Below are 25,646 nucleotides of genomic sequence, written 5' to 3'. Positions count from 1 at the left end.
TAATATCCAGTTGGTGGCAGTAATGCACATTTTATGGGCTTGCTATCTTTCATGAGTCACTTACTAAGTAAGTAGTAGCAGAGACTGAAGAGGAAGTGAGATGTTGGTGCCTATGGGAGTGTAAACCAATAGGCCTAGAACTGAACAGGGCATAGATCTGCTCTGGGGTAAATGAAGAAGACAACTCCAAGCTGCCTCACCTCATGACTTTGGTAAAGATATAATAATTGTTTTAGTTGAAGAGGTTGAGTCTCCATGTAGATGTGGTAGCGTTTCCTTTTGTAATAGAAGTTTTCCTAAAACGCTGTAATCTTATCGGAGATTATGTTGATTTAAACTAAAGAGTTGGTTGTCTCTCTATAGTGACATCATGGATGCCACTCCTGAGCCCAAGACCAGAGCGGAGGTTTGAAAGTGTAAGTAAAACACATTATAATCCCGGAACTACCTGATACATCTGTCACCGGGGATTCTTGCCAGTGGACCTTGGAACCCAACACAGTCAATGAGCACCTGTATCTGTCTGAGGGGAACCGGATGGTTACTGGAATTGTGTAGACTTTCTTAGTGTCCAACAAGCTTTCTCTGCCCTTAGCCTTGTTCTGAACACCTCCAAAACAAAGGTCATGTGGTTTGGTAAGAAGAATGTCTGTATACCTGTCGCAAGAACCACTGGTTGATGCTTATTTATAAAACCCTCTTAGGCCTCACTCACCCCTATCTGAGATATCTACTGCAGCCCTCATCCTCCACATACAACAACCGTTCTGCCAGTCACATTCTGTTAAAGGTCCCTAAAGCATCCCTGGGTCACTTGTCTTTTCAGTTTGCTGCAGTTATATTATTTTTACCCCAGGAGGCCTTTTGCCTTTTGGTAGGTCGTCATTGTAAATAAGAATTTGTTCTTAACTGACTTGCCTAGTTAAATAAAGTTTAAATAAATACCTTTTTTTTTTTTTTACAATAATGTCAGAAGAAGCAGCTGTATTTCATGCAGCAAAAGTTGGCATTTCTGGTAAAACTGGGGTGATCTACTCACAGCCAATGGCAGGTCATAATTGTAGGAAACACATTCGTCAATTACCCACCTGTCTAAATAGAAGTGAAACATTTTAATTGAAAAATGAATTATTATTAAATAGTGGCAATATCATATCAGCCTTTGTTTGACTGTGAAGCATTTATAGTGCTTATGAAGACTTTTTGAAAGTTATTTTTCTTGTGACCAAATAGTCATTAGTCATGAGTGTTCTTTCGTTTTTAAGAAATAAAGGAACTTACTTAACTTTGTAGATATGCCCTTGAGTCTGCAACAACTGCCTGATCTTTGCTCAACACCACACCTCTTACAGAATACAGTGTTTCCTTCCCAGTCACAACCACCAATGCTTTACTTACAGAACTCTGCTACTTGGTCAGTGTGTGTATCAACATGGCAGAGGCCACGGACCTGATCAGTTGTTCGATCTGTCTGGATCTACTGAAGGATCCAGTCGCTATTCCCTGTGGACACAACTACTGTATGGACTGTATTAAAGGCTGCTGGGATCAGGACGATCTAAAAGGTGTGTACAGCTGTCCCCAGTGCAGGCAGACCTTTACCCCAAGACCTGTTCTGAACAGAAACCCTCTACTAACTGAGTTTGTGGAGAATCTGAAGAAGACAGGAATCCAAGCTGCTCCTCCAGCTCTCTGTTTTGGTGGACCTGGAGATGTTGAGTGTGACGTCTGTACTCTGAAAAAATTAAAAGCCGTAAAGTCCTGTCTGGTGTGTTTAGCCTCTTACTGTGAGGCTCACCTCCAGCATCACTATGAATCTCCTGCATTTAAAAAACACAAGCTGGTCAAAGCCTCCACACAACTACAAGAGAAGATCTGCTCTCATCATGACAAGCTGCTGGAGGTTTACTGCCGTACGGACCAGCAGTGTATCTGTTATCAGTGTGAGATAGAGAAACACAAAGGCCATGATATCGTTTCCCCAGCAGTAGAAAGGATTGAGAGGCTGGTAAGGGCAACAACTCTAAACATCTCATCCAGGACACAGTATATCTGAAAATGCAATTAATCAGAGAATAATTTAATGTGAGAGTCATTATGTCTGTATGATGTTACTAACACGTCTATATGATGGTACTAATGTGACAAATTTATGCTTTTAGAAAGACACAGCCAATATAAATTAACATCATGATATTTAAGCTTTCATTCTATGACATTTGTTTCTGTACAGAAACAGTTAAGTGAGAACCAGGCCAGGCAGAGAATTCAGGAGAGAGAGGTGAAGATACAGGAGGTGAGACAGGCTGTGAAGTCACTCAAGGTGAGTTTTTTTCCACTTAACAGATAGTACTCTATAAGGTGACTTACTATTCCTAAACTGAAGTGCAGTATAACTAGGGGGAACTGAGTAAATAGACTGGTTAATTTATATGGCTAGGCATCCCGCTAGTGGGATAACTTCCGGTGAAACTGGAGGGGGCGCAATTCAAATAAATAATCATAAAAATTATGGATATTCAACATTTAAGTACATACAAGTGTCTTATAGCAGCTGAAAGCTAAGATTCTTGTTAATCTAACTGCATTGTCTGATTTACAGTAGCTATTTCAGCGAAAATATACCATGTGATTGTTTGAGGACGGCACCCCACATCAAAATATTTTTCCACTGGCACAGGTTTCATACATTCACAAATAACGATTAAATATTCACTTACTTTTTGAAAATCTTTCTCTGATTTGTCATCCAATAACATGTAGTGTCGTTTTGTTAGATAAAATCCTTCTTTATCGTGTTCACGCTACACGTTCCCCAAGGGCACCCACCCCCCACCCCCTCAACTCAAAAAGTGGTGCACAGAATGCAAAAATATTCTTAGAAATATTTAACCTCCACACATTAACAAGTCCAATAGCTCAAATGAAAGATAAACACCTTGTTCATCTACCCAGCGAGTCAGATTTCTAAAATGTTTTACGGCGAAAACATAGCACATATGTATGTCAAACCACCACAAAGACACAGACGATATGTAGCTTTTGTCGAACAAAAGATGCAATCACAAACGCAGGATTAAAAGAAAAATAATTCACTAACCTTTTGAAAATCTTCATCAGATGTCAGTAATAGGACATGTTACACAGTACATTTGTTTTTTTCAATAATATGCAATTTATATCCATAAATCTCCGTTTACATTGACGCCATTTTCAGAAAATGCTAAAAAATGTCAGGAGAAATTATACATAACTCCGCCAGATAATGCCAGATAACAGCAATACACATCATAAACTTTGACTAAATATACATGTTCTACATATAGTTAGAAAGATACACTGCTTCTTAATGCAATCGCTTTGTCACATTTCTTTTTAACGTTACAGAAATCGTTTACTATTCAATAATCTGAGACGGCGCTCAGACATAAGCAATATTTCTCCGCTATGTTGGAGTCAACAGAAACACAAAATTACAACATAAATATTCCCTTACCTTTGATGGTCTTCGATCAGAATGTAGTGGAAGGAGTCATACTTACCCAAAACAGCATTTGGTTTCAAGTCGTGTGTCTTTGTATTAGTAAATGCGACAAGTTCCAGCTGAAATGCATCCAAAATGACTTCTGGTCCCGAGGGGTTGCGCATCAAAACTTCAAAATTACATATTATATGTCGACTAAACTGGTCAAACTAAGTGCAGAATCAAGCTTTAGGATGTTATTAACGTACAAAACAATTGGCGATTCAACCGGACAAAAGCAACTCCTCTCAGACAATCTGGAACGGAGGAATGACTGTACAATTCGCGCCAGAACGCGTATCTATTTTCTCGCGACACCCAGTATTTTGCCTGCCAAAGGGTCAAAGCTCACGGGATTTGCACAATTAAACGCTCTACTGATAGAAGACATCTCGCGGAAGACATAAACTGATCCCAGATCCATAGCTGGTTGGGAAGGGTGGGGGCGATGACGTCAAAGTTGGCCCAACTTTCCTGATGTGAAAACTAGTTTGGGAGATTGGCTGCCCTGTGAGTTCTGCTATACATACAGACATAATTCAAACAGTTTTAGAAGCTTTAGAGTGTTTTCTATTCAATAATAATTATTATATGCATATATTAGCAATTTTGGACAGATTTTTTTTCAGTTTACTATGGGCATGCAATTCATCCAAAGGGGGCAGTATTGTCCCGAGCCTTAACAGGTTATTAAATCCCAAAAAGTCAGTTTAGTTTGTGCCATCGATTTGAGTAATCCACTCGTTCAACATGCAGAGAAAGGAATCCTAAAATCTATCCCTAAACTTTGTTTCAACAAGTAAAAATAATGTTCTATCTTCTCCCCAGATACCCTAAAATGTAAATCAAACTATAATATTTCTTACGGAAAGAAGTATATTCAATAGGAAACCGATTTTAGCAGATGCGCCCTGTCTTCATGGCGCGCAAACACGAATTACCAAGACTGTGTCCCTGTACTAAAACTGATATTTCTTATTCGTTTTGAAGTTACAAGCCTGAAACCTTGAACATAGACTGCTGACACCCTGTGGAAGCCATAGGAATTGCACCTAGGGAGCTCATTTTCAATATGACCTTATACTTGCCATTTTAAGAGGAGGATCTCTAAAAAAATAAATTCTGGTTGGTTTTTCTTAGAATTTTCTCCTACCATATCTATTGTTATATTCTCCTACATTATTTTAACATTTCTACAAACTTCAAAGTATTTTCTTTACAATGGTACCAATTATATGCATATCCTGGCTTCAGGGCCTGAGCAACAGGCAGTTTCTTTGGGCTTCAGGAGGAAATGGAGAAAAAAGGGGCCTAGCCCTATTAAAATGTAACCCCTCCTCTCTGTTTGTCCTAACAGTGCTCTGCACAGACAGCAGTTGAGGAAAGTGAGAGGATCCTTACTGAGCTGGTCCACTCTATTGACAAAACGCGCTCTGAGATGAAGGAGCTGATCAGAGCCCAGGAGAAGGCTGAAGTGAGTCGGGCTGAAGGACTCCTGAAGCAACTGGAGCAGGATGTAGCTGAGCTGAAGAGGAGAGAGGCTGAGTGGGAGCAACTCTCACACACAGAGGATCACATCCATTTCCTCCAGGTGGCATCACTGACTCTCTGTCCATTGTAGCAGGTGTCACTACTGAAGTGTAGTCAATGTCTTTCTCCTTGATCAAATGTTAATTGGCACATGCTTCGTAAACAACTAGGTGTAGACTAACAGTAAAATGCTTACTTATGAGCCCTTCTCAACAATGCAGAATTTAAATGTAAAAAATGTTAATAGAAATAAAAATAGTAACATGAGAAATAAATACATAATGAGCAATGATAGCTTGGCTATATACCGTACAGGGGGTACCAGTACTGAGTCTATGCGCAGGGGTACGAGGAAATTGAGGTAAATATGAACATATAGTTTGGGGTAAAGTGACAAGGCAACAGGATAGATATACAGTGGCAGCAGCTTATGTGATAAGTGTGTGAGTGGGTGGGTAGAGTGTTTTTAGCAGTATTATGGCTTGGGGGTAGAAGCTTTTCAGGAGCTTTTGGGTTCCAGTAAGTTTGCCATGTGGTAGCAGAGAGAATAGGCTATAACTCGGGTGGCTGGAGTCTGACAATTTTTAAAGCCTTCCTCTGACACTGCCTGGTATAGAGTTCCTGGATGGCAGGAAGTTCGGTCCCAGTGATGTAATGGGCCGTACGTACTACTCTCTGTAGCGCCTTGCGGTCGAAAGCCAAGCAGTTGCCATACCAAGTGGTGATGAGCCAGTCGATAATCTCAGTGGTACAGCTGTAGACCTTTTTGAGGATCTGAGGGCCCATGCAAAATCTTTTCAGCCTCCTGAGGGGGAAGAGATGTTATCGTCCACTCTTCTCGACTGTGTTGGTCTGTTTGGACCGTGATAGGTCCATAGCGATGTGGACACCGAGGAACTTGTAGCTCTCAATCCGTTCCACTACAGCCCTGTTGATGTGAATGGGGGCGTTTGGCCCTCCGTTTCCTGTAGTCCACGATCAGCTCTTTTGTCTTGCCCACGTTGATAATCTTTTTCTTGTTTTCTGATGTGTCTGTAGAGTTTCCAGTCTGTCTGTGTCCCTCCTGGATCTGAGGCCTTACCCAGCATCACTGTCAACCAAATCTCATTTGAGGATTTAAAGAAATCAATATCTGCACTTAAACAGCGACTGGAGGTTATATTCAAGGAGGAAATGGCCAAGATACCTGGGAAAGGTAGGACTTCACACAAAAACAGCAAAAGTACAGCGTTATATCTTATTATTTGGAAATGTTTGTACATAAAGATTATGTTGCTTTATCTGGCAAGAGAGTAAATCATATGGTATGATCATGTAATTTGATTTTGAACAGTAAATGTGAGAACAATGTTTTAACTTTCTATATTCCATCTTTAACATGACATGTTTCATGAAATATCTCTCTCGTTGGCACTCTTTCATACCATTCTAGTGCTGATGCCAGCGACCATAAGTACAGAGGAATATGGTAATGTTGCTTTTGGGGCCAACTCAATATTAAATTATATTAGATTTTAGGTCACCTTTATGATAATGATGATTTATCAATTCATATACAGTACCATTCAAATGTTTGGACACCTACTCATTCAAGGGTTTTTCTTTATTTTTTACTAGTAGTGGTTTCTTTGCAGCAATTCGACCTTGAAGGCCTGGTTCATGTGGTCTCCTCTTAACAGTTGATGTTGAGATGATTCTGTTACTTGAACTCTGTGAAGCATTTATTTGGGCTGCAATCTAAGGTGCAGTTAACGCTAATGAACTTATCCTCTGCATCAGAGGTAACTCTGGGTCTTCCTTTCCTGTGGTGGTCCTCATGAGGGCCAATTCCATCATAGAACTTGATGGTTTTTGCGACTGCACTTGAAGAACCTTTCAAAGTTCTTGAAATGTTCCACATTGACTGACCTTCATGTCTTAAATTAATGGTAGACTATCATTTCACTTTGCTTATTTGAGTTGTTCTTGCCATAATCCGGACTTGGTCTTTTACCAAATAGGGCTATCTTCTGTATACCACCCCTACCTTGTCACAACACTACTGATTGCCTCAAATACATTAAGGAAAGAAATTCCACAAATTAACTTTTAACAAGGCACACCTGTTAATTGAAATGCATTCCAGGTGACTACCTCATGAAGCTGGTTGAGAGAAAGTGTGCAAAACTGTCACTTAGACAAAGGGTGGCTACTTTAAAGAATCTGAAATATTAAATGTATTAACACTTATTTGGTTGCTACATGATTCCGTGTATTATTTCATAGTTTTGATATCTTCTCTATTATTCTAGAATGTAGAAAATCATCAAAATAATGAAAAACCCTATGTCCAAACTTTTGACTGGTACTATAAAAATCTAAAGGCAGATTGAAAGATGGTGATATTATTGTCATGATAACTTTACCTCGCTCCCTCTCTCGCTCTCTCTCCAACTGAAGGTGTCCAGTTTGTGGATGAGCAAAGGTCTGAGCTCATTCAGAGGGTAACCATGGTGATGCCTCTAGCAGATGAACTGCTTCAGAGATGCATGCTTCATAAAGAAATGTATAATACTATCCGTGATGCCAGGCCCTGCCAGGAACAGATGAGACTGCTGTACGAGGCCCTACACTCAGGAGGCTCTAAGGTGAAAGCAGCCTTTTATGAGATTCTACGGGAAAAACAACACTATCTAGTCAATCTGGGTAAGTGCACAAACGTTTTAACATAACTGTTGTTGAGTGTGCCCAGGGCCATGATGATCAGAGTGGATCAGCTATATTTTATTATCTCTGTTATCCATAGCAACAAATCTTCATGATGTTCCACTCCCCGAACCCAGGATCAGAGAAGAGTTCTTGAAATGTGAGTTTGAAACGCACAATTCCATATACCCATGCATGCACACACTATTACGTCTGCATTTTCAACTTTGTTTTGATATTTTCTCAGATTCCTTACCGCTCACATTGGATCCTAACTCAGCTCAAGAGTGCCTGTGTCTGTCTGAGGGAAACAGGAAGGTGACAAATAATGGAAAGGCCCAGCCCTACCTTCACCATTCAGACAGATTTACCTACTTCTTCCAGGTGCTGTGTAGAGAGGGTCTGTCTAGAGCCAGCTACTGGGAGGTAGAGTGGAGTGGGGATTCTGTTAATGTAGCTGTCTCATATAAAGGAATCATCAGGAAAGGAGACCAATATAATGGAATTGCTGCATTTGGACGGAATGATCAGTCGTTGAGTTTATACTGCTCAACATCTAGCTGTACTTTCATGCACAATTGCTCTACAACTGTTATCACTGTCCCCTGCTCCTCCAGAGTTGGCGTGTACCTGGACCACACGGCAGGAACTCTGTCCTTCTACAACGTTTCTGACACAATGACTCTCCTCCACAGAGTCCAGACCACATTCACTGAACCTCTTTATCCTGGGTTTACAGTTGGTCATGGATCATCTGTGAAGATACTGACACAGTGATAGAAGTAAAGGAGCTTTCATATTAAACTCAGTATGGATTTAATCCATAACATTGTTCTCTTTTTTTATAATCTTGAGAAGTTCTGAAAAATATGCTTAATGTCTCTGCTGATGGAGTGCTGCTGTTTTCCCCAGCTCTGACATAACAGATTGTTTATGTCCTGACTGCAAATCTGATGAACCAGGGTTTGTTGTATAAACACATGCATGCTGGCCTCTATGTGGGTTGAGGAAAATAGTAAGCCATGAGAAACTCGAACAATGCCTGCTGTTTTCCCCAGCTCTGACATAACAGATTGTTTATGTCCTGACTGCAAATCTGATGAACCAGGGTTTGTTGTATAAACACATGCATGCTGGCCTCTATGTGGGTTGAGGAAAATAGTAAGCCATGAGAAACTCGAACAATGCCTAGTTCCAGTTTGGCAGTTAGCTCCTACCCCTTCAGTGTGCACGAGTTTGACAGGACTGGAAGGATGTAAGCAATATGGAGGATGCTTCACTTGGCCTATTAGAAAAGCACATGGAGTCATCACCTATCCCATTCTTTTAGATCTGCAACACCAACATGTTAGGGAAAGGGGACCACAATGGAATCAGGCTTATACATACAGTAGGTTACAGGATTCTGTCAACACAAAATCAAATAAAATTTTGTCTGCCGAATACAATGTGTAGACCTTACTATGAAATTCTTACTTACAAGCCCTCAACACAAAATGCAGTTTTAAGAAATAAGAGTAACAAATAATTAAGAGCAGCAGTAAAATAACAATAGTACAGGGGGCACCGGTTAGTCGAGGTAGGTCAGGTTATATATAAAGTGACTTATGCATAGATAAGAGACTTCCTTAGATATTGTTTACCAGCTGTTTACAAATATATATAGACCGCCACCTCTTGTCTTACCAGAGGCTGCTGTTCTATCCTGCCGATACAATGTATAACCCGCCAGCTGTATGTTATTCATGTTGTCGTTCAGCCATGACTCGGTGAAACATAAGATATTACAGATTTGAATGTCCCATTGGTAGGATATACGTGCTTTTGGTTCATCCAATGTATTAGTCAGTGATTGTACGTTGGCTAATAGTACCGATGGCAGCGGCAGATTAGCTTCTCGTTGGCAGATCCTCACAAGGCACCCCGATCTTCTGCAAAATCTTTTCCGTCTCTTTCTCCTGCGAAGGATGGGGATGAGGGCCTGTTCGGGTGTCTGGAGTAAATTGTTCTCGAGCTGACTCATTAAAGAGAGATTCTTTGTCCAGTTCAAGGTGAGTAATCACTGTTCTGATTTCTAGAAGCTCTTTTCGGTCATAAGAGACGGTAGCAGCAACATTATGTACAAAATAAGTTACAAACAACGTGAAAAAACACAAAATAGCACGGTTGGTTAAGAGCCCATAAAACGGCAGCCATCTTCTCCTGCGCAATCTGTTCGCATACAAACACATATTCAGTATGACATCAGAAATGAACTGTTAATTTATTCTGTTTTTTTTGTTTACTTTTTAATTTCATATATATTAACTTTATTGCTCCTTGCACTTCTCATGACAAAGCTAGTTCTGTAAATACCCACTTGGCAAAAACTAGTTGCATCAATGTTGATTCCACTGCATTTCAACAACAGTAAATATATCTGATGATGTTGAATCAATGTGGAAAACTGATTTATTATTACCAACAAAACATCCCATTGTGTGACTGTCCAGGTAAGTACTTCTGTCTGTCTTGCTTTTTGTCTTGCAGATTGTCACTCCCACAGGGCTCAGCAAAAGTGTGTGTGTGAGATAACAGGAGTGACAACAAACCTGGTGAGTGCCTGTCAGTGGCAGAGGTCACCTTTACCTTCTTCCTTGTTTCCCACCAGCTTTATGCTGATATGATCCAAAACCACCAGTCAACACAGCATCAGCACAGGGAGAGGAGCAGCCAGTTGACCTAGCTTATTGACAAAGAGAGTAGCTACTACTGGACCTAGCTTCAAGACGAGAGAGAGGAGCAACTACTGGACCTAGCTTCAAGATGAGAGAGAGGAGCTATTATTGGACCTAGCTTCAAGATGAGAGAGAGGAGCTATTTATTACTGGACCTAGCTTCAAGACGAGAGAGAGGAGCAACTACTGGACCTAGCTTCAAGATGAGAGAGAGGAGCTATTATTGGACCTAGCTTCAAGATGAGAGAGAGGAGCTATTTATTACTGGACCTAGCTTCAAGACGAGAGAGAGGAGCAACTACTGGACCTAGCTTCAAGATGAGAGAGAGGAGCTATTATTGGACCTAGCTTCAAGATGAGAGAGAGGAGCTATTTATTACTGGACCTAGCTTCAAGACGAGAGAGAGGAGCTATTACTGGACCTAGCTTCAAGACAAGGAGAGAGGAGCTATTTATTACTGGACCTAGCTTCAAGATGAGAGAGGAGCTATTTATTACTGGACCTAGCTTCAAGATGAGAGAGAGGAGCTATTACTGGACCTAGCTTCAAGACAAGGAGAGAGGAGCTATTACTGGACCTAGCTTCAAGATGAGAGAGAGGAGCTATTACTGGACCTAGCTTCAAGACGAGAGAGAGGAGCTACTACTAGACCTAGCTTCAAGACGAGAGAGAGGAGCTGGACCTAGCTTCAAGACGAGAGAGAGGAGCTACTACTGGACCTAGCTTCAAGACGAGAGAGAGGAGCTACTACTGGACCTAGCTTCAAGACAAGAGGGGAGAGGAGCTACTATGAAAGCTTGAGTCTACAGTATAAGGATCTATCTGCATTTTTGTCTAAATTGAGTTATTGACATAGCCTTGTACTGTACAATGTCCTCTACCTATAAAGTACTCAAAATCCCACAATTCAAGTTAAGTTCCAAAGAATACAACATTTAAAAACAATGCTGACACCGTTCATACCAGTGAGGGTTTGGAACTTTAAAGCCAATTATATTAGAATCATATTTTTGCAGATAGGCTAGAGTAACTTTCTCACCTTCTTTCCCTCAACACAAAAAGGGACCATTCAAACAGCCCACATAGTTTAGAAAAAGGGGAAGAGAAACACTTTTTTTTGTCAACTAAGTAGTTACAACATTACAGAAAAGCAGAAGTGAAGAATTTGGACAAAGAATGAGAGAAGCTAGCATTCTAGTTTACACACCATTGGGGCAAGGGCACTTACAGTTGAAACTATTTAATACCACAGTTTAATTTTTACAGGAAACTGGAGAGAGAAAGCCCGGAGCTCCCCCATCTGATAGCGGAGTCGAAGGAGTACAGCAAGAGGAGCAAGACCATCAACGATGGTCGCATGTCATGAGCCATGGAAGCCGAAGACAGCAACCTCCAGCAAAGCAGTCTACACTCCCAACAAGAGGCCCGGATAGGATACAAACAACAAATAGTTTCGCCGTCCTGGAGCCTGATCTTCCTGCACCTTCGTCGCTGGGGGTGCCTGTGTTTGCTACTCGAAGTCGACATCAGCAACCTTCCGTCCCTGCTCTAGATCAAGCGGGGCTTCTCCATCTGTCGGAGGCCTGCCAAAGGCAACGGGCTCAAGTTATCCTGCCTCTCGCCCGTCTATAAAGGGTTCTCCAAATCCTGAGAAGCGTGGGGGAGGGTGGATTTCCTCATCCTTCTCGCCAGCTCCATGGTAAGAAATGTGATCGTTCCTGGTGCAAAAACAATGTCTTAACCTGAAGCTTGTGTAAATTACATGGAAATCAATTCTATCGTAGTCCATGTGGGTTTTAATGACGACATTATTAAAGGGCAGTTCTGAAAAGTTGAAACTGGATTTTAAAGAGATGACTGACTCTCTCCTAAACACTAACGAAAGACCCATTATATCTGGCTCTGTGCCCCCTGAATCGCGGCATTGAACGCTTTAGCAGGATTTTTTTCTCTTCACAACTGGCTACGTGATTATAGCAGCTCAATGGGTGTAACTTTTGTTGGCAAATTTGATACCTTTTGGACACAAAACACATTTTATAAGGAGGATGGGATCCAACCAAATCATTTGGGATTCTGGATCCTTTCACAGCACTATACGGCTGCGTTGAGACAATGACTTATCAATGTCTCAAGCCACAGCTAGCACAGTGGATCTGGGACGATTCCGACTGAGAGTGGGGGGACTCGGCTGAGAGTCAGACTTGGCCAACATCATGTGGCCCATTTTTCCATATTTTGTCATTGTTTCTGTTATCAAAAATTAAAATTAAATTCTTTAAGAGTCTTGTTTGTGTAGTATTTTGATACCTTGCGCAAGGCAATTGATAAGCATGAAAAACTTTGTAGATGGGGCCTTCCGAGTTGTTCAGCGGTCAAAGACACTGTCTCCTGACCGCGACCGGGAGACCCATGAGGCGACGCTCAATTGGCCCAGCGTCATCCGGGTTAGGGGAGGGTTTGGCCGGCCGGGATGTCCTTGTTCCATCGCGCTGTAGCGACTCCTGTGGCGGGCCAGGCGCATGCCATGCGCATGCACGCTGACACGATCACCAGGTGTACAGTGTTACCTCCGACACATTGGTATGACTGGCTTCCGGGTTAAACGTGCATTGTCAGGAAGCAGTGTGGTTTGGCATGGTTTTGTTTTGTTTTGGAGGACGCACGGCTCTCGACCTTCGCCTCTCCCGAGGCCGTACGGGAGTTGCAGCGATGGGACAAGACAATTGGATATGACGAAAAGGGGGTACTGTTTATTTTTTTTACTAAATTGGGCCATTTTGTATACATTTATTAAAGATTGCATTGGGCCACTTCTGGTGTCACACCCTGATCTGTTTCACCTGTCTTTGTGATTGTCTCCACCCCCCTCCAGGTGTTCCCATCTCCCCATTATCCCCTGTGTATTTATACCTGTGTTCTCTGTTTGTCTGTTGCCAGTTCATCTTGTTTGTTTGAGTCAACCAGCGTTTTGTGTCTCAGCTCCTGCTTTTCCCAGGCTCTCTTTTCTCACCCTCCTGGTTTTGACCCTTGCCTGTCCTGACTCTGAGCCCACCTGCCTGACCACTCTACCTGCCTGACCACTCTGCCTGCCCCTGACCCTTCCTGCCAATCTGTACTTTTGTCCCACTCCGGATTACTGACCTCTGCCTTGCCCCGAGCCTGCCTTCCGTCCTGTACCGTTGCCCCACTTCTGGTTTACTGACGCCTGGCTGCCTTGACCTGTCTATCAACTGCCCCTGTTGAAATATTAAACTATTGTTTATTCAACGTGGTCTGCATCTGGGTATTACCTTCATACCTGATAGTACGAACTGGCCCTGACTGACCCAGCAGACCCGGACCAGTTGCACAACACCATTTCCTCCCAAGGAGCCTCCATTGGTAGGCACAAGGAATTGCTTTGTGGGCTGATGGAGAGGGGTCCAAATGTTGGCTGAGCATCATGACCAGCAGTTGGACATGCTGCTGGAGCAATTCTGCTGGTTGTATGGCAGCCTGCCTCGATTGTAAATCCACCACCCCTCAGCAACTTGGCGGTTAGCAGCGCCGCCCCACTGGCCACTCCACCTTCCCGGGAGCACCGGTTACCTCCTCCTGAACGCTTTAATGGAGAGCCGAGTACCTGTCTGACGTTTTAGCTCAATGTGCCCTCATTTTCGAGCTTCAGGCCTCCTCCTTCCCCTCAGGCTATTTTGGAGCGATCCATCTCATCACACTGATGTCTGGAAGGGCTCTCACTTGGGCTACCGCCGTATTGGAACTGCAGCCAGCCATATGTGCAAGGTTTTTGATGCCCCGTTCTCCGGGAGAGAAGCTGCCCGGAAGCTAATCAAGCTCCGGCAGGACGCCCGCACTGTGGCCGGCTATGTGGTGGACGGCGTCTCAGAGGAAGTAAAGGACGAGCTTGCGGCTCGGAAGTTACGCACAGATTTTGACTCACTCATCGCTTGACCATCCGCATCGATGGACGATTGCAGGAACGACAGATGGAGAGGAAATTCGATTTCACTCACACGTCCAGGGATTCCCCCTTGCCTCCGAGTCATCCCAGAAGTCCCCGACAGTCCCATGGCTAAGAGCACCCGAGATTTCCCGACTTTCCTCGAGAGTCACCGAGGAGGGCCGAGGCACTGTTTCCCAAGCCCATGCAACTAGGCAGGGCTTGGCTGTTGCCAGCGGAACGCTGCTCATTTTGTGTCCTCGTGCCCGGTGAAAGACCAGGCTCCCCGGTAGGAGCGAGTACTCTGGTGGGCCATATGGGGAACTTTTCTGCTTCCCTTACTCGCACCCCTTTTCATGTCATTCTGCTGTGGTCCTCATTTTATTTTCCTTTATTTAACTAGGCAAGTCTGTTAAGAACAAATTCTTATTTTCAATGACGGCCTAGGAACAGTGGGTTAACTGCCTGTTCAGGGGTACAACGACAGATTTGTACCCTGTCAGCTTGGAGGTTTGAACTTGCAACCTTCCGGTTACTAGTCCAACGCTCTAACCACTAGGCTACCTTGCTACCCAAGTGGCCAAATTGGTGAAGTTATACATTTTGAATGAAATAACTATATACAAAATACCAAAATGGTATTCTAACACACCCCCCCAGAAATGAAGAAAAAACATTTAAAAAAAATAATATATACATGTACAAAATAACACTTTCGATATTTGGAAGACCCTCAGTCCTCTACACAATATTGTGTTGCTGATGCCAGGTGCCATAGCAGTCTCTTTCTGCTGTAAAGCAGAGGGTCACCAAGCATGTGGTGCAGGTGATGGGGGACTTCATTTTGCAAAGAACACAGCGACGCCTCCATGCGGTGCCCTTTTGGCCCTGAGGCACATCCATTCCTGCAGAAATACATTTGGGCAGATGAACACCACTTATGGCAGGAGCAGAAAGGACAGAGGTAGAGGGGCCAGAACGTGGTGCAGTGGTGCTGTAGCCAGCAAGCTCCTTGATGAGCAGCTCTCTGAAGGCTAGCTGTGAGATGGGGGGCTTTCCACAGCTCTTAGCCATTTCCTTGTGTAGGATGAATGCATTTACCACAGCAATGTCGATGAAATGATAGAAGAAAGTCTTGTACCATTTCATCATCTTATGGAGAACATTGTAATAGCCTATCAACGCATCTGACAGGCCCACACCTCCCATGCTCTTGTTGTTGTCCTTTATTGCAGTTGGAGTGGGGACATTTTTTGTGGTCCATGCCCCAGTGGCGCTGAGACAACAAGTGTCCGGCTGGATAAACTAGCTTCAGTGGGGTTGGACACCCCAACAGCCTCAAATAGGCTATTTCATGTGGGGGTGGGGTGGGGCGGCACACACACGCATCTCAGCCATGCTCCCTCTAATCCACAATATGTATATATACACACACACAAACAGGCTATTGTCATACAGTACATACAAACATACCCCCACCCACAATGTATAGCCAACGTGTACTTTACACATTTCATTACATTTTTATATATTGCTACGAAAATGTAAAAAAAAAAATCAGAAATAATATTTTATATTATTAATTTCAAACAATGACATTAGCATGAGAAGAACGTACCAGTTCAAAACGATGTCCTCTCCGTTCAAAAAATATTCCTCCATTTGGGAATCGCTAAATGAATCGTCCTCCAACAATCTCTGTCTCACTTTCCCGATCAATTTCTTCTAAAATTGTGTGTACATCTGTATATCTAGACTTAGATTTAGCTTTCCCTGACTTAGTCGCCATACTGATTGATATATATAAACAGCTGAAGATGCGCTTTCCCAAAATAATGCTTTGTGTAACATGCGTGGCTCCTTCCGGTATGAATCTTCAATGGCGAATGACCCTCTTTACGCCGGAGTTTACTACATGGGTTGGTCTTCCAACACATAAACATTACATATTGCCGTTCACCTCAGCTCATTGGCTATCTACCCAGCTAGATTTCAAGACGATCAGTGCTCATTGGGTTAAAATACAGTCAATCAATGAAACAGCGGTCATATCATTGGTGCACAATGATGTCATTACTTGTTGTCTTCAAATCGGTTTCCTTCAGTCAAAAATCCCGCGAAATGGCCCATCAGGATTGATTGTGTTACAAACAACCAGTTAATTGCAATGAAACCAAACATGACTGGATAAAGTCACGTTTAGTGTGTGTATTTACATAGAATGTGTCGTCGAAAATGGAATGAGGCGGAATTTACGACACAAGCGGTTCCCAAAATGTATCGTGTTAGGCTATAAAAATGGATTTTATCAAACAAAAGACCATTCATTGTGTAACAATGAGCATTGGGATTGCAAACAGAGGAAGATTGTCAAATGTAAACGATTTCTTTTATTGCAATTTGTGATGTTGTTACGCCTGTGCTGGTTGAAATTGTTTTTTTTAATGGGGCTTTGTTCTTAGATAATTGCATCGTATTCTTTCGCAGTAAATCCTTTTTTAAATCTGACAACGCAGTTGGATTAGCAAGATTCTAGGCTTTCGACCCATGTGAGACACTTGTATTTTCATGAATGTTTAACATGACAATTTATGTAGCGATCACCGTATGTTGTCGAATTTAATCCCGCCAACGGGTTCGGTGCGCAGATAGGTTAACAACCCTCCAGGCAAGCTTCAATGCCATACAACTCGCTTTCCGTGGCCTCCAATTGCTCTTGAATACAAGTAAAACTAGATGCATGCTCTTCAACCGATCGCTGCCTGCACCTGCCCGCCTGTCCAACATCACTACTCTGGACGGCTCTGATTTAGAATATGTGGACAACTACAAATACCTAAGTGACTGGTTAGACTAAACTCTCCTTCCAGACTCACATCAAACATCTCCAATCCAAAGTTAAATCTAGAATTGGCTTCCTATTTCGCAACAAAGCATCCTTCACTCATGCTGCCAAACATACCCGTGTAAAACTGACCATCCTACCAATCCTCGACTTCGGCAATGTCATTTACAAAATAGCCTCCAATACCCTACTCAATAAATTGGATGCTGTGTATCACAGTGCCATCTGTTTTGTCACCAAAGCCCCATATACTACCCACCATTGCGACCTGTACGCTCTCGTTGTCTGGCCCTCGCTTTATACTCGTCGCCAAACCCACTGACTCCAGGTCATCTGCTCGTGAGGTCCCCCTTTATCTCAGCTCGCTGGTCACCATAGCAGCACCCACCCGTAGCACGCACTTCAGCGGACATTAGGTCACATGACCAAGGAGCTATTGAAATTTTAGAAAAATTCATGTAAAATCATGTGAGATGAAAATAGACCAACTAAAGGGTGTGCAATGTGTAGGCCCACTGAATGGACATTCTGAACCTTGTTTGAAGTCACTAGGTCACATGACCAAGGAGCTATTGAAATTCTACATTTTGAAAAATTAAAGTAAAACAATGCGAGATGAAAATGGACAAACTATAGTGTGTGCAATGTGTGTCTATGCCATCGGGTTAGATACAACTCCTAACACTTTAAAAACTGGTTGTAACGGCTTTCTTTAGGTGAAGGAGAGTCGGACCAAAATGCGGCATGTCTATTTAGATTCATGTTTTAATGAAACAAGGAACACGAATCAATACAAAAACAACAAACGTAACACGAAAACCGAAACAGCCTATACTGGTGCAAACTAACACAGGAACAGGAGCAATCACCCACCAAACACTCAAAGAATATGGCTGCCTAAATATGGTTCCCAATCAGAGACAACGATAAACACCTGCCTCTGATTGAGAACCACTTCAGACAGCCATAGACTATGCTAGAAAACCCCACTAAGCCACAATCCCAATACCTACGAAAAACCCCAAGACAAAACACACCACATACCAAAACCCATGTCACACCCTGGCCTGACCAAATAAATAAATAAAACACAAAATACTAAGACCAGGGCGTGACAGGAGTAATGGTTAAAGAGCTATTGAAATGTGGAACATTTGATTTGTTATTATGTTGACGGTCCCTAACTGCTGTTGGTGGACGTAAGGAAAACTACAGGCGAATATCCATCGAATATCCAACCTGAAACTGTCTTTTCCTCGGTGATAAACTGGTTGTTCAGAGACACAAAGACTACTCCATGGCTATTTTAAAAAATACAACGCTCTTATAGACGAGGAAAATAATGAAAAACACAATTCTTGCCCTTTGGAAAGTGTGGCGTTGAGTGAGAAAGGAAATGGTTGCATAACCCAGAACCAATGTATTGCTGTGAGCAGCGGTTGTGAGAGAGCTTTCAATGTTGTTCAGAAGATGGATATACTTTTTTTATAATGAATTATATGTCTTATTTATTTATTGTCCTATCATGGTGGAACAGCGTTTTAAAATAAATTATACATTTTATTTATATATTGTCCTATCATGGCGAATTACATTTTTAAAATTAATTATACATGACATTTTTTTAAATGTATGATCCTATATTGATGGAAGAGTCCACAACCCTATGCCCTAGACCTCCAACTGAATGACCCAGATACTAAGGAGAATTCCCTGTTTTATGGGCCTGCTGTAAGCGGTCTGTATGCAGCCAAATGCGGTCAGAGACCTAGAGCAGCACTGCCCCCTCGAGGTTCTGAGCCTGCTTGGCAGGGTTGGTCCTGCAAAGCCAAAGACCCCTAAAAGGAGAGCTTACTATACAAGGAAATTCTCAAAGCTGCTAATGAGAACCTTGACGACCTTGTACCTAGCCAGTAGGGATTCCGGTGGGGTGCGACCACCCAGGCAGTGGCAGTGCTGACAACACTAGCTGCAGTAACCCATGGGGAGGGGGTCACACTCGGACATTCAGAGATATATTATATATATATTATATATAGGGTATATTATGTATATTAAAACGGACGCTTTCAGACATAGCAGGTACAGCAGATCTCCTTATTGGGACACTCTTAAATGTGCCTTTAGAGGCCATGCAATTCAGTAGTCATCTGTAAAACAAAAGCAATTTAGATCAAAAGAGTCCATATTAACAAAGGAAATTGAAGGACTAACAGTACAGTTAGATAGCAATAAAAACGGTACCATAGAGGCACAGAATAAGTTAGAGGAAAAACAAAAAGAAATTAAGGAACTTATTCAAGAATATATATTATAAAAAATGAAGCAAACTGGATGGAATATGGGGAAAAATGTACCCAATTCTTTTTCAATCTTCAATATAGAAATGCTACCAAAAACTATATTGAAACTTGCTACAAATGATTAAATTAAAGCCTTTAAGGCTGGGAAAGCTCCAGGGCTGGTGATGGTATACCAGTGGAAGTAAACTTTTTTTATATACTCAGAGGACCATTATTGGCATGTTTTAACCACTCCTATATAAATGGTAGATTATCAGACGCGCAACAAGAAGGTCTAATATCATTATTACTGAAACAGGACCCAAATGGTATATATAAAGATCCAGTCCATTTAAAAAAAATGGAGGCCTCTTACATTTCTGTGTTGTGATGCAAAAATCCTAGCAAAATGCTTGGCGCATAGAATTTAAAAAGTATTGTCAGTATTGTCAGATATTATTCATCCTAATCAGTTTTTTTTTACATGGACGATACATTGGAGATAATATAAGACAAGTACTGGAAACAATAGAATACTATTGTCACGTTCTGACCTTTATTTCCTTTGTTTTGTCATTATTTAGTATGTTCAGGGCGTGAGTTGGGGTGGGCAGTCTATGTTTGTTTTTCTATGATTTGGGTATTTCTATATTTCGGCCTAGTATGGTTCTCAATCAGAGGCATGTGCAATTAGTTGTCTCTGATTGAGAATCATACTTAGGTAGCCTGGGTTTCACTGTGTGTTGGTGGGTGATTGTTCCTGTCTCTGTGTTTGCACCAGATAGGGCTGTTTTTTTTCTCCAAATTTCTTGTTTTGTTAGTTTATTCATGTATAGCGTCTTTATAAATTAAAACATGAATAACCACCACGCTGTGTTTTGGTCCGCCTCTCCTTCAAGTAAAGAAAACCGTTACAGAATCATCCACCACAACAGGACCAAGCGGCGTGGTGACAGGCAGCGGCAGCAGGAGCAGCGAAAAGAGGAATGGACATGGGAGGACGTTTTGGCCCGCAAGAGTATGGACTATACTACTTGGGAGGAAATAGACAGGTGGGCGGTCGACCCAGGAAGAGTGCCGGAGCCCGCCTAGGATTCGCTGGAGCAGTGCGAAGAGGGGTATAGGAGAATGGAGTTGGAGAGACAAGCACGGCGGCGCGGTAGGAAGCCCGAGAGTCAGCCCCAAAAATTTCTTGGGGGGGAACACAGGAAGTGTGGCGAAGCCAGGTAGGAGACCTGCGCCAACTTCCTGTGCTTACCGGGGGGCGAAAGAGACCGGGCAGGCAACATGTTATGCGGTGAAGCGCACGGTGTCCCCAGAGCGGGTGCATAGCCCGGTGCTGTACATACCAGCTCCGCGTATCGGCCGGGCTAGAGTGAGCATCGAGCCAAGTGCCAAGAAGCCGGCTCTACGCATCTGGTCCCCAGTGCGTCTCCTTGGGCCGGCTTACACGGCACCAGCCTTGCGCACGGTGTCCCCGGTTCGCCTGCATAGCCCAGTGCGGGCTATTCCACCTCGCCGCACTGGCAGAGCGACCGGGAGTATTCAACCAGGTAAGGTTGGGCAGGCTCGGTGCTCAAGAGCTCCAGTCGCCTGCACGGTCCGGTCTATCCGGTACCACCTCCACGCACCAGCCCTCCGGTGGCAGCCCCCCGCACCAGGCTGTCTCTCCGTCTCATCCCTACAGGTGCTCCCGCCTGTCCAGTGCTGCCGGAGCCTTCCTCCTCTCCAGCGCTGCCGGAGCCTCCCGCCTGTCCAGCGCTGCCGGAGTCTCCCGCCTGTCCAGCGCTGCCGGAGTCTCCCGCCTGTCCAGCGCTGCCGGAGTCTCCCGCCTGTCCAGCGCTGCCGGAGTCTCCCGCCTGTCCAGCGCTGCCGGAGTCTCCCGCCTGTCCAGCGCTGCCGGAGTCTCCCGCCTGTCCAGCGCTGCCAGAGCCTTCTTCCTCTCCAGCGTTGCCAGAGCTTCCCGTCTGCCCAGCGCCATCTGAGCTGCCCGTCTGCCCAGCGCCGCCTGAGCCGCCCGTTTGCCCAGTGCCGCCCGTTTGCCCAGTGCCGCCCGTTTGCCCAGTGCCGCCAGTCTGCCCAGCGCCGCCAGTCTGCCCAGCGCCACCAGTCTGCCCAGCGCCGCCAGTCTGCAAGGGGCCGCCAGTGCCGCCAGTCTGCAAGGGGCCGCCAGTGCCGCCAGTCTGCAAGGGGCCGCCAGTGCCGCCAGTCGGCAAGGGGCCGCCAGTGCCGCCAGTCGGCAAGGGGCCGCCAGTGCCGCCAGTCTGCAAGGGGCCGCCAGTCTGCAAGGGGCCGCCAGTGCCGCCAGTCTGCAAGGGGCCGCCAGTGCCACCAGTCTGCAAGGGGCCGCCAGTCAGCCAGGGGCCGCCAGTCAGCCAGGGGCCGCCAGTGCCGCCAGGGCCGCCAGTGCCGCCAGTGCCGCCAGGGGCCGCCAGTGCCGCCAGTCAGCCAGGGGCCGCCAGTGCCGCCAGTCAGCCAGGGGCCGCCAGTGCCCGCCAGTCAGCCAGGGGCCGCCAGTCAGCCAGAGGCCGCCAGTCAGCCAGAGGCCGCCAGTCAGCCAGAGGCCGCCAGTCAGCCAGAGGCCGCCAGTCAGCCAGGGGCCGCCAGTCAGCCAGGGGCCGCCAGAGCCCCTCAGCCCAGAGGCGCCAGAGCCCCTCAGCCCAGAGGCGCCAGAGCCCAGAGGCGCCAGAGCCCCTCAGCCCAGAGGCGCCAGAGCCCCTCAGCCCAGAGGCGCCAGAGCCCCTCAGCCCAGAGGCGCCATTGCCCCTCAGCCCAGAGGAATCCAGAGCCCCTCAGCCCAGAGCTTCCGCCCCTCTGTCCCGAGCTTCCGCCCCTCTGTCCCGAGCTTCCACCCCTCTGTCCCGAGCTTCCGCCCCTCTGTCCCGAGCTTCCGCCCCTCTGTCCCAAGCTGCCCCTCAGTCCAGTGGGGTCATGTAGTATGGTCAACGTGGTTAGGAGGCCACGGAAGTGGACAAGAAGGCGGACTAAGACGTTGGTGACGTGGGGTCCGTGTCCTGCGCCAGTGCCGTTCTGACCTTTATTTCCTTTGTTTTGTCATTATTTAGTATGGTCAGGGCATGAGTTGGGGTGGGCAGTCTATGTTTGTTTTTCTATGATTTGGGTATTTCTATGTTTCGGCCTGGTATGGTTCTCAATCAGAGGCAGGTGTCATTAGTTGTCTCTGATTGAGAATCATACTTAGGTAGCCTGGGTTTCACTGTGTGTTGGTGGGTGATTGTTCCTGTCTCTGTGTTTGCATCAGATAGGGCTGTTTTATTTCTTGTTTTGTTAGTTTATTCATGTATAGTGTCTTTATAAATTAAAACATGAATAACCACCATGCTGCGTTTTGGTCCTCCTCTCCTTCAAGTAAAGAAAACCGTTACAACTATGAAATATCAGGGACACCAGGCCTGGTTTTCATGGTTGATTTTGAAAAGGCTTTTGATAAAGTACGACTGGAGTTTATATATAAATGCCTAGAATATTTCAATTTTGGGTATCTCTTATAAAATGGGTAAAAGTTATGTATGGTAACCCTATTATTTACTATTTTAAATCACAGAAAGTATCTATCTAGAGGAGTAAAACAAGGTTGTCCACTATCGGCATATCTATTTATTTTTGACATCGAAATGTTAGCTGTTAAAATTAAATCCAACAATAATATTAAGGGATTAAACATCTGTGGCTTTAAAACTAAGGTGTCATAGTCGGCTGATGATTCATGTTTTCTTTTAAAACCACAATTAGAACCTCTCCACGGCCTCATAGAGGATCTAGAGGATCATAGAGGATCTAGATACTTTTGCAATCCTCTCCAGATTAAAGCCAAATTATGATAAGTGTTAATAAAAATAATATTTATTGGATCACTAAAAAAAATTGCATATTTTACAATACTGTGTAGTTTACCAATTAAATGGTCTGATGAAGATGTGGACATACTCGGTATACAAATCCCAATAGAAAGAAATTATCTCACTCCAATACATTTTTATAGAAAGTTAGCAAAAATAGATAAGATCTTGCTACCATGGAAAGGAAAATACCTGTCTATTTGTGGAAAAATCACCCTGATTAACTCTTTAGTCATATCACAGTTTACCACTAAGCAAAGCAAAGTCACACACACACACACATACGCACACACACATTTTACATTACATTTAAGTCATTTGGCAGACGCTCTTATCCAGAGCGACTTACAAATTGGTGAATTCACCTTATGACATCCAGTGGAACAGCCACTTTACAATAGTGCATCTAAATCATTTAAGGGGGGGGGTGAGAAGGATTACTTTATCCTATCCTAGGTATTCCTTAACCTCTTGAAACTCCCCATCCCGGATCCGGGATCGTGACTAAAGCCTCAGGCTCATTAGCATAACGCAACGTTAACGATTTCTGAAAATCGCAAATAAAATTAAAATAATGCGTTTGCTCTCAAGCTTAGCCTTTTCTTAACAACACTGTCATCTCAGATTTTCAAAATATGCTTTTGAACCATAGAAATTGACTAATTTGTGTAAGAGTATGCAAAGCTAGCATAGCATTTTGTGTAGCATGTAGCACGCAACATTTTCACAAAAGCCAGATAACCAAATAAATAAAATCATTAACTTTGAAGAGCTTCGGATGTTTTCAATGAGGAGACTCTCTGTTACATAGCAAATGTGCAGTTTTTCAAAAAAATATTATTTGTGTAGGACAAATCGCTCCGTTTTGTTCACGTTTGGCTATGAAAAAACCCTGTATACAGTTATAGCCTGAAGCTCATTAGCATAATGTAACGTTAACGATTTCTGAAAATCGCAAATAAAATGAAAATAATGCATCTGCTCTCAAGCTTAGCCTTTTCTTAACAACACTGTCATCTCAGATTTTCAAAATATGCTTTTGAACCATAGAAATTGACTAATTTGTGTAAGAGTATGCAAAGCTAGCAATGCATTTTGAATAACATGTAGCACGCAACATTTTCACAAAAACCAGATAACCAAATAAATAAAATAATTTACCTTTGAAGAGCTTCTGATGTTTTCAATGAGGAGACTCTCAGTTACACACCAAATGCGCAGTGTTTCCTGAAAGCGTCTGTGTGTAGGAGAAATCGTTCCGTTTTCTACATTGCGCCTGGCTACTGAAACGAACCGAAAATGCAGTCACCTACAACGTAAAACTTTTTCCGGATTAACTACATAATATCGACCGAAACATGGCAAACGTTGTTTGGAATCAGTCCTCAAGGTGTTTTTTCACATATCTCTTCATTGACATGCAGTTCGTGGAAGCTTGCTTTACTCTCTGTATTGTTTGGAAAAATACTGGCAGGTGACTTTTGCGCACCAATTTCAGCGCAGGACACCGGGCGGACACGTGGTAAATGTGGTCTCTTATGGTCAATCTTCCAATGATCTGCCTACAAATACGTCACAATGCTGCAGACACCTTGGGGAAACGACAGAAAGGGCAGACTCATTCCTCTTGCGTTCACAGCCATATAAGGAGATCATGACAAACAGAGCCTCAAAAATCCTTGTCATTTCCTGGATGCCATCTCATCTTGGTTTTGCCTGAAGCTCACGTTAAAGGGCACGCACAGAGAAGATCTTTGTATTTCTGGACACGTCAGAGTGTTTTCTTTCGAACAGTAGCAATTATATGCATAGTCGAGCATCTTTTTGTGACAAAATATCTTGTTTAAAACGGGAACGTTTTTCATCCAAAAATGAAATTGCGCCCCTAGAGTTCCAAGAAGTTAAAGAGGTGGGGTTTCAGGTGTCTCCGGAAGGTGGTGATTGACTCCGCTGTCCTGGCGTCGTGAGGGAGTTTGTTCCACCATTGGGGGGCCAGAGCAGCGAACAGTTTTGACTGGGCTGAGCGGGAACTGTACTTCCTCAGTGGTAGGGAGGCGAGCAGGCCAGAGGTGGATGAACGCAGTGCCCTTGTTTGGGTGTAGGGCCTGATCAGAGCCTGGAGGTACTGCGGTGCCGTTCCCCTCACAGCTCCGTAGGCAAGCACCATGGTCTTGTAGCGGATGCGAGCTTCAACTGGAAGCCAGTGGAGAGAGCGGAGGAGCGGGGTGACGTGAGAGAACTTGGGAAGGTTGAACATCAG

The 25,646-nt window shown here is 44.0% G+C and overlaps 1 protein-coding gene and 1 long non-coding RNA gene across 5 annotated transcripts; both read left to right on the top strand.

Annotated features, from left to right (window-relative positions):
* Positions 1-363: 363 nt before the first annotated feature.
* On the top strand, positions 364-8,565 carry LOC135509313 (E3 ubiquitin/ISG15 ligase TRIM25-like). Of its 4 annotated transcripts, none has more exons than XM_064929857.1 (9): positions 364-416; positions 1,401-2,008; positions 2,234-2,323; positions 4,881-5,114; positions 6,092-6,248; positions 6,486-6,521; positions 7,493-7,738; positions 7,839-7,898; positions 7,986-8,565. In XM_064929857.1, exons 2-9 carry the CDS (start codon positions 1,433-1,435, stop codon positions 8,513-8,515), a joined length of 1,929 nt encoding a protein of 642 aa, XP_064785929.1. In that variant the 5' UTR covers positions 364-416; positions 1,401-1,432; the 3' UTR covers positions 8,516-8,565. The 4 variants fall into 4 exon arrangements, with proteins under 4 accessions (XP_064785929.1, XP_064785931.1, XP_064785930.1 ...); XM_064929859.1 differs by lacking the exon at positions 364-416 and having other exon boundaries at positions 429-2,008; positions 7,986-8,122; positions 8,356-8,565; XM_064929858.1 differs by lacking the exon at positions 364-416 and having other exon boundaries at positions 429-2,008; positions 7,986-8,164; positions 8,356-8,565.
* Positions 8,566-10,339: 1,774 nt separating this feature from the next.
* Positions 10,340-12,738, top strand: LOC135509314 (uncharacterized). Its single transcript, XR_010450919.1, has 2 exons — positions 10,340-11,264; positions 11,723-12,738. It is a non-coding gene; the product is annotated as an uncharacterized LOC135509314 (long non-coding RNA).
* Positions 12,739-25,646: the final 12,908 nt, after the last annotated feature.

The sequence above is a fragment of the Oncorhynchus masou genome, chromosome 22, assembly GCF_036934945.1.
Source record: "Oncorhynchus masou masou isolate Uvic2021 chromosome 22, UVic_Omas_1.1, whole genome shotgun sequence".
Classification (NCBI taxonomy): domain Eukaryota; kingdom Metazoa; phylum Chordata; class Actinopteri; order Salmoniformes; family Salmonidae; genus Oncorhynchus; species Oncorhynchus masou.
This window is presented reverse-complemented; position numbering and strand designations above follow the sequence as displayed.

Bases quoted from the DNA above. Each gene is read 5' to 3' on its own strand.
- LOC135509313 (XM_064929857.1), top strand. From the start codon at position 1,433: ATGGCAGAGGCCACGGACCTGATCAGTTGTTCGATCTGTCTGGATCTA. The intron at 2,324-4,880 runs GTGAGTTTTTTT...TTGTCCTAACAG, and splicing joins AGGCTGTGAAGTCACTCAAG to TGCTCTGCACAGACAGCAGT. The intron at 7,739-7,838 runs GTAAGTGCACAA...TGTTATCCATAG, and splicing joins ACACTATCTAGTCAATCTGG to CAACAAATCTTCATGATGTT.